General features: G+C 32.2%; 1 protein-coding gene across 1 annotated transcript; it reads right to left on the bottom strand.

Annotated features, from left to right (window-relative positions):
* Positions 1-235: 235 nt before the first annotated feature.
* HELRODRAFT_174748 (hypothetical protein) lies at positions 236-2,803 on the bottom strand (the record flags this gene model as incomplete). Its single annotated transcript, XM_009022170.1, has 3 exons — positions 236-1,389; positions 2,486-2,489; positions 2,603-2,803. 3 exons carry the CDS (start codon positions 2,801-2,803, stop codon positions 236-238), a joined length of 1,359 nt encoding a protein of 452 aa, XP_009020418.1.
* Between the last annotated feature and the right edge of the window lie 7,378 nt (positions 2,804-10,181).

Genomic DNA, 10,181 nt, shown 5'->3' with positions numbered 1-10,181 from the left:
TTTGATATTTATAACAAAGATTTGAAAGATTAAAAAATGAAATATTTTGAAAGTAATAGAAGTATACAGTGGCAATAATGTTATTAACGTGTACTAATGTTACTATTACTAAGTAATACATTTAATCATTTCAATAATCGTATCTACCCAATATCCAGATGTTTAAAAAAATGATTCAAAACTGTTTTCGTGTCGATCTAATCTGGTTACTTCGAAACCCGAACCACCCGTCAACTCAAAATATGTATGAACTTCTGTATGTCGGTTGTCTAGCAGCATAACTCGAATACAAAGAGCTGCTGTTGTAGTTGTTGTTGTTGTATGTGCCATTGTATGTGTTGTCTTTGTTGCATGTGTTGCTGTATGAGTTGTGGTCGTTGTAGCTGCTGGGGTTGTAGCTGCTGTGATTGCGACTGTTGTAGTAGTTATTCATGGGGTTAGAAGAATAGTTTGCCACAGCGTAGCTGAATTTGTTGTTGTTGTTGTTGTTGTACTGGTTTCCTGCAAAGCCAGCATAACCATTGCTTGGAGCTTTGTACTCGTTATATCCGACCGAATAACCGATACTTCGAGTAGCATCTTGTTTAAGATTTTGCGCGTTTCTATAATTTGAGAACTCAAAATTAGTTTGATATTTAGCGACTGACGGTTCTCTTTCGTACCTTGTGGCTCCTACTGGCACGCTCAAAGCTCGTTTGTAAACGCTAAATGCGCTGTTTGTTGTTGTCGGTGCCAGAAAATATGATGATGGTGCTGTGGTCTGGGGGTTGCTCTGCTGGTTGGTCACGGAGTATCTTCTGCTATAGAGAGCGTTGTGAGAGTTGTCGAGGTTGTCGTAGCTGCCCAGCGGGTTGTAGCTGTAGCGTCTGAAGGGTTCCACGTTCTTAATGATTGCGCTCTGCCTGCCTTGCATGGCGTCAGCCACACTGAAACGTGCTGCCGGTCCATTTTCAACAATTGTGGAAAACCTTTTCGTTTGGGGCAACATTTGCACGCTGTTGGATCTGCGATAAGAAAACCCATTACTGATGTTGTTGACATTAAGACTGTTGCGCTTGTTGGTGTAGTAACTGTTGTTGTTGTTGTTGTTGTAGTTGTTGATTGTGTACTGTTGAGAATTGAAGCTAGGTGTGTATGCAATTGAATTCGAACGAGTTCTACCGAATATTTGTTGTTGGCTAGGCCTGTTTGTAGTTGCCGGTGCGTTGTTGAAAGAGTTGATGTTGAGTTGTGGCTTGGATGTTGATCTGTAAATAGGAGGAAGGTTGGTCAGTGCTGCTGCTTCTGGCTGGTAATCATTGAAGTTGCTGCTGGCCGTTGATGTCGGTCGAAATTTGGATGAAGATTTCGGAGGTTTGCTGTACTGTTGTAAAGAAATCTCACAATTAACTATTCAGTTGTGATTCAAATGCTATTTTTTGTTAATCATTGCCATCATACAATAATAAATAAACTAAATAATAAACTAAATAAATTTGTTGAAAATCGAACCGCAACCGATACTACCCCAAATAGGTTACAAAACGTTCATTCGAAATTGTTTACGAGAGCGAAAGGCATACCACGCTCGTGCTAATGTTAGGAGGATGAAAGAACGATGAAATGTTCATTGAGTGATAACATTTCCCCTGATAAACAACATAATTCATCTCAATGGAAGAGTATAACATGTAACACGCAAATTCCATATACGCCCACGTTCCAGAATTCTAATGCAATAAGTATAGATGCATCATTCAAGTTAAATTGAGATGTGTAACTGTACAAAACACACACACACACACACACACACACACGCACACACACGCACGCATACACACGCACTTTTGCACATTTATAAACACACATGCAAACCGAACGAGAGCATGCACTCACTCAAAGTCAGGTAAATGCCTAAACACATTCTAAACACATAGGTTATTTAGAGTTACACAAAATTAATTATACACTCACACACACACACACACACACACACACGCATACACACACACAGACATATAAACATATTATGTAAACAGATTAGATGTATAACCTAAACTAGACTCCAAAACAGACATGTTATGTTCAGTGAAGAACTGCAATCTGCATTGCAGTAAGTAGCGACGAAAAGTTAAATTTTTTTATTTGCTTCCGTGTTCGTTTACGTAATTGCGTAGACTTGTTTGCGCTTAATTGGCTTATAAATATTTCCAAAGACTTTTTTTACGTTCAGCATATTCCAACTTTTAAAAATTTGCGAAACCATATATGTAAATATGATTCTGTATATGCAACAACAATTATAAGTATATATTTATCTATTTATTCTAACATATATACTCATACTCATACTTATGTATATAATTATGTTTATTATTACGAATTGATCATGTGGTCGTGAAACATGTAGATGAGAAAATTTAGATAAAGTTATTGGATAAAACATTTGAAAAGAGATGAGCAGATTAAAAATAGGAAACAGTGAAATGACATAAATAATATGCACCTTGCTGTGTGTGTGTGTGTGTGAATAAACAAACAAATAAACAGACAGACAAACAAGCAAGCAAACGAACAAACGAACAAAGACAGACAGACAAACAAATAAATAAACGGAAACAACTTGGGCAGCATCCGGAATGCTCCCTCTCCTTCTATCTTCGTGGTGATCTGAGTTCTGGTATTTACTAATCCACTCCAGATCATTGCTTTTCTTGCGTCTGTGTGTCGGCCTGCTGCTGCTATTGTGGCCGCTACCACCGCTGCTATTTGCTGTAAATGACATGCCACTGTTTTTTTTCTGAATTTTGAGATTGTTAGTCATTTGAATTCCATGATGTTAATTATTATTTGAAATGATATGAGTTTGGTTTGCTTACAAATCGAGTATAAAAGCTCAGGTTTTAAAAATTCGAAATTTTTAAACTTCTTAATCTTTTTCATAGATGCACTTGAGTATTGGATCAATTTTCAGCATACGAAACTAGTTCTTTTTGGAGAATTTACAACTTTATATCAAACTATAAATGAATGTCTTGCAAACTATGAACATGAATGACTTAATGAAAATTTTTAATTTTCCAAAAACTGAAATTAGTGAGTTTCGGAAAAAAAAATTGCAAGCCATGTTATTTTCGTATAAAAACGCAAATAGCTGATGTCTATCTAAAGAAAGCAACATGAAACATGATTATCACACGCGAACTAAAGAACTTACAAAATTCCAAACAATATTGAAATACGTATTAAAAGCGTTAATAAAAAGTACTGAAGTACAATATTTACAAGTTTATAAGAGCCCAAACACACAATTTCTAGTGAACGTATTATCAGATCATGTATTCCACATAGATTTGCAGCTAAAAATCCAGACAAAATGTTTTTTTTTTATTCTGTGATTAATTTTATTTATTCATCACCAAATACTTAGATCAGCAGAAATGCGGTTATAAAAAAAAAATGAAATTTTGTAATAACGCCTTATGCAATTAATCAATGATATCTATTATAAATTACGTAGAAGCAACTGCACGTGAGCATTTATCATTAATGATATATTGAGTATTTATTAGGAATCGCTCATCGTTCATTTTGGAAATTCTCCGACTAATCTGGCAAAATAATATCGGAGAAAAAAATCGTTAACACATCAATTTGTTAAAAAGTATGGAATGGAATGGAAGAGATGGAGATAGAAATACGAGCAGATATGTACAAATAATTTATTGTACGTTTAGCTCTGATGTAACACTACTATGCAATCTTTGTAATCGTATTTATTTATTTTTATTTATTTTTATATCCTTTGCACCTACCTCGCGTTTTACAGCCGATCAAGTCATACCATCGCACGCCATTGCATTAAATAAAATACTTTGCACGCGTTCGCTATAAACAACGTTTCATTTTATTAACTGCTTCTTCAGCTGATAAGTTATCTCGCAATCACAAATCATCAAGTGGGAGAGTGCTAAAAGCATCGCATTCTCGTTCATTTCTTATTTATTTAATAACATCAATAATAATAATAATAATAATAACTTCAAATATAATAACAACTATAAAAATGTTCAACAACTATGGTGGTGGTGTAATGGTAGAGACGCCTGGTCTTTCTGTGTTACATTGACTGGGTTTGAATGCAAGAAGATCCTCGTTTGTCATACTCAATTTTGGTGACGTTTTAAAGCGTATTCACGTATGTTGTTGTTGTTGATGATAGCTCTGATTATTGAATAGCAGAAAATCAATAATGGTAGTGCTGAAACGACTGCGAAACAAAAGCTCGCAAACGTGAAATTTTAATTTGGTGAAACGCAGTTCTTTACTACATTCATCGTGCCTTACAACAACAACAAGAACTAAAAATAATTGCACTACCTCTTTCTCTCTCTCTCTCTCTCTCTCTCTCTCTCTCTCTCTCTCATAAATTAAATATGTCAGATGATACTTTTATTTAAAGCGTTCGTAAATAACTACATACATGTATAACCATGAAAAGACATCAAGACTGGGTATTTTGAATACGTGATTGAGTGAACGCTATTAATAAACTTAGGACGAAATGAGTAAAAAAAACCAAAAAACCATAAATTAGTTAATCAGATATCTTAAATATATCTAAAGAAAAATTGTTTGCCAAAATATTATCTATAATTGTTATAATTTAATGTATTAAAAGTTTTTTCTAAATTTTTATAATGGAAATTGAACTGCACATATAAAACAGACATGCGATCAAATCAAGTATTATACATACAACACACAATCAAGCAAATGAATTTCACCAATAAGAATTTTGCTTAAAATCTCAATATTTGATTTTAAATGATTACTTTTAAACAGAATTCACTATTTCACATTTACAGAATCACAAGCAAAACACACAAGTGCTAGTTTAAACGCGGATCTTAAAAATAAGCATTTGAATACCACAAAGCCATCATCTACCACCAAACATATCCTATGTGACTTGTACTCTCAAAAAACAACAACAAAATCTAAGATGATCTAGATGATCTAAGATATCAAAGATAATGCTATTGATACTGGACAGGTGTATGTGGAAATGGAAAAATATGAGACCTAATAAAAATATGTTTCTACCTTTGAAAATCTACCTACACTCAATGAAGTAGAATCTAATAACAAATGGAATGATTTTTAGGTATTAAGTTGAGTAGAAAATTTTTTAGTAAAATGTTTTAACGATAAAAAAATTTAACTGTTAAATGTTTTATGATCTTACATTACAGTAAAACCATTAAACTATTACAAGTTCACGTCCGATTTAGACTACTAACACCCAATACCAATGAAGATAGATTATAATTTAATTTTTTTTGAAATCCTTGTATGCAAGACTTCTGTTTTAATTCTAATAATGCTACGTACAACTGATAAAATTACTACAAAAATCTTTAATAATAATAATAACAACAATAATAATAACAATAATAGTAATAATAATAATTATTATTATTATAATAGAATAGAAGTAACAAAAATTGCTTCCTTATCGATGTTGCTCACACGAACGATACGAATGTTCCTACAAAAGGAAGTTGAAAAACTAAGCAAATATGAAGACCTTGAGATGGAGATTTCACGCATGTGGAACACAAAAAAACACGCGCGATCCCAATAGTAGTCCCATTAGTAGTTGGCGCATTGGGAACATGGAAAAAAAGAGAGTGTTGCACAAGTGCAGAAGACAGCTCTACTAGGCATTGCCCACATACTTCGAAGGTTTCGAACGACGGGGAACTAAAATCCTACACCTCAGGCATCCACTGGACCCCCTAGCAAAAGTGACTTAGGAAAATAATAATAATAACAATAATAATACTTATATAGTCATACTTACACTTAGACCGTTGTTGTTGTTGTTGCTTCAACGGCTCGTAAACATTCATAAAAATTATTTTGAGGCAGTAATAATAATAATAATAATAATAATAATAATAATAATAATAATAATGAATAATAACACGAAACACTTTGGTATTTCTAAAAAAAATTGTTGTGGTCTTTTTAACCGAGTGATTTATAAGTTATGTTGTTTTCTCTGCTTGAATTATAAAGAAAATCATAATTGTCGTAGTGCTATAAATAAAAAATATCATTAAAGATAGCTATGCCTAAATGTAAGTGCGTACATTGCTTAACAAAATTATACATTTTCTTAAATAATTAAATGAAATATTCATTTAAATTATTCGCCATGTTTGGAGTTTTGGGAGTTTTCAAGTGGGGGTAAGCATTGTTTAAAATGGTATAACACTTAGGGCTGGATTTGAAAACTAGGCAGGCGAGAAGGGCTGTCTTAATTTGGACACTTTATGAAAACCTCTTTCTTTTGTGAAGACCTTAGTGCAGCCTGCCTTCTCTTGAATCTTACCAAATCTAGCAAAGTGCTTAAAGTAAAGATTTTTAAAAATTACTATTTTGGAACATGAAAATTTTAACCACAAAGCGATATTCTAATGTAGAAATGAAATTTCATTGCTAGAACACTTCTACCTTAACTTATTTTTCATTTGATTGTATTTTTATAAATTGATAAATCTCATCAAATAATCATAACGTTATAAAAGGTTTTAAGACTCTAGAGCCAAGCATTGCCGTAAACTTATCACACAATGAATTGAATGTGATAATGCAAATGATACCTAAGAAACACTCAAATACTCATTTAAAACATTACAAAGTCGGGCAGCGAACGACTGAACAATGGATTCAGATCAGTTGCAAATTTGTACATTATAACATTAGCAAAATATTGGAAGTAGTAGCATTTTTTTAAAGCTTAACTGTGCAATTTAGGTTTCTGTGATATTGCTGAGATGTTTTAGTAGAATTTTTTTCAGAACTTCAAATTTAAAAATAATATAACGCAAATAAGGGTTTTTGGTTCATTAATAAACTTCGAAAAGATTTCACCCTACATCGTCCTACGCATGCCACGATAAATTAATGATAATTGGCCTGCTATATGTATTTATAGCTCTATTTTCAGAACTAGAAAAAAGAATGATTGAAGAATAAACAAACAAATGAATAGATGAATGAATAGATGAATGAATAGATGAACTAACAAATATGAACGTATGAATAAACAAAACCAATTTATAAAGGGATGGTCAAAAATTCAACTAACTCAAAGAAATAAAAAATACAAGTTGAATGTTTAAATTATAAACAGATAAACGAATATTTAAACCAAGACCTACCTGAAATCGAAAAACTAGAAATTTTTTGCAGAATAATTTATGCCTTTCAACAACCAAATTTTAAAATTTTCAGCTTTTTTCAGTTTTTTTTTTGAAAAATGTAATCAAAATCAATGCCAGATTTATAGTAAAAATATTTGACAGTTTCTCTCATCTACAATTTAACGTTTCTACCTTGAAACTTCGAAAAAAGAAGAAATTATTTTCCTTTTCTAGAAAAATATCGTACCAAGTCAAAATTCTCAATACTGAAAATAGCAGTTCGAAATGTTTAAAGTTAACTCCACTTGGAAAATATAAGATGCCTGACTTTTATAGGCAAACATCCATATCATCCCTTATCACCTTCACCTCCGTGCAATGCAACGCTTGTTTGTTTGTGCACTATGCATGTATGAATGCATGTTTGTGTAATTGGATGGCTTTTAGGACGTACACATACATACGCAGACACACATGTACACATACATAAACACAATACAAATACATAAACACATACCTACACACAAATACACATACATACACACACACAAATAAACACACAAATACACATACATACACAGACATTTATTAACACACACAAGAAAATAAATAAAAGTGTATGTTATTTATTATACTTGTTCCTTCATCTTTACACATATTCATTGTGTTTTTTTATAATTTTTTGGCATTCAAGATTGACATTTAAATAAATTTCATTGAATTTATTGAACCACATGTCTCCAGTGAATGTATGAATGAATGTGAATGAATAGATCCATTTAATTTGTATACGTTTACAGAGTTTACATTCGTTTTTAAGAACTTGTCGACATTTTGATGTATATTATCTCGTCAAATCATTTTATTCATCTCTTTAATCATCATCATCATCATTATCATTTCGCAATCCCCATCATCTTTTCTTTGTTATCATCTTCATTGTCTCCATTCTCTCTCCTCCATCAACATCCTCATTGCCATCATTCATCATCACCGTTATCACCATCATCATCCTCTTCGTCACCATCACCATCATCATCACCATCATCATCACTACCACCATCATCACCATCATCATCACCACCATCATCATCACCGTCGTCGTCGTCTTCGTCATCACTATTATCTTTCGAGCAGCATTTAGGCACAAGCAAGCAAGTTCAATGTTGAAGAATGATAGGCGGTGCGTTGTATTGCGTTGTGTGTTGTTTTGCATGTACGTACGAAGCGTAGTGCCATGTTCTTCATTCAGAAATTTGAAGTTCTTCAAGTGATGATGAATAAATATGTTTGAAGGATGATAAACACAGTTGTAGAGGAAAATGAAGACGACGACGAATACGATGGGACGAAGATGATGAAGGTTAAGATGGAGACGATGACAATTATGATAATGATAATGAAAACAATGAAACATGACGTAACTTTATTGAGGCCATTTTTAAAAAAGTGACGTGATGATTTTTTAAAAGATCAAAAACAAAAAACTATATAAAAAAGACCTCGCTCGTGAACAGTCCAAACTTTGGAAATGTAAAATAGCATGGGTGAGATAGATATTTGAGGAATGTGGAGCAATTGTTCTTGCACTCGTCACGCAACGTTCAATTGAGTTGTTTTCGTTCATTGTCGGATGATCGCTGATCAAAATATCATTAGCAAGTACAAAAACACAACATTAACAACAACATTAGCAAATACAACAACAACGACGACGACGACAACAACAACATGACAAAAACAAAAAATCAAGAAGAAATTCATGAAGCAATAAACAAAAATGGAAACGAATAATAAAAATTTAGTGAAAAATCTTACAAAAATGCTCGCTCCGATTGTGACGCTTAACGCGCACTGGCACATAGCAGACATTCCAGGATTACAGAATTTTCATTGAATGTTTGATGAATGAATGGTTGAGAATTTGTTGTTGCGTCGTTTACCCAACAACTGCCAATCTTTATGAAACTCTAGGCTTTAATACATGCATTCCTTCACATTTTTACATGTTGAAAAAAACATTTTTGAACCGTTGTTTGAAAAAACTAAAATTTTATTAGTGAAATATTGAAACAAATTCAATATCCCAATTGAAATGGCATCAACATATTTTTTTTTTCAATATTTGAATATTTATTTCCGCCGTCAAATGATTATTTTACCAATAGAAAAGCCTGCTTTAAATTTTTACTAAAAGTTTTACGTTTGACCGCTACGTTGAGATGACAAAATGATGAAAATTGTAATGTTTTAGTTATTTTTGTATTCCTGTTAAAATTTACAGACTTAAATTTTTATTCATAATCTTGTCTCTGCTAATTGTTAGAATCTTTTCATTTTAAAGTTTGTATGTGCATAGTCCATTTTTTTCATCAATTATTCCGTTATTATAACTTACAATATTTCAACTTAAATTGTACGTCTACGTCTCTGCGTTAAAACCACTGTAGAATTTACGTTAAAATGGAAGTTTAGAAGAGAGCTCACAGGCGTTCATAAAACACATTAAACTAGGAAGTCATCTAATATATATTATATTATATATATATATATATATAGATATATATTATATAATATATATTATAAGTTATTTAATTATGTTATGTAGCTAGAAGGTCTAGTCAGCTGTATTGATAGGGTACGATATTTTATAAAAGCCGTTGTTTACAATTTGATTCGGTTGTAGCTTCCTGAGTGAAGTGTACCATTTCAAATAGATCTTCATTCGCAAACAACTTAAAAATAAATTTTGTGGTTGGGTGGTTGGGTCATATCATCTGTAGGCATTGCTCTCAGTTATGGATTTGAAGAAATGTTGAGTGAAACAACTATAACAGTTTGAAAAGACAAATGAAGTTGCAGAGAAAATTATATATGACCAAATATGACCTTGTTTAAAATTTTAAATATTTGATTACAAAAAAGTTATAAATTTTTAAAATTTGTTGGTTTGAATTTGTTGCGATTTGAAGCGGCGTTATGAACAAA

Source organism: Helobdella robusta (genome assembly GCF_000326865.2).
Source record: "Helobdella robusta unplaced genomic scaffold HELROscaffold_30, whole genome shotgun sequence".
Classification (NCBI taxonomy): Eukaryota; Metazoa; Annelida; class Clitellata; order Rhynchobdellida; family Glossiphoniidae; genus Helobdella; species Helobdella robusta.
This window is presented reverse-complemented; position numbering and strand designations above follow the sequence as displayed.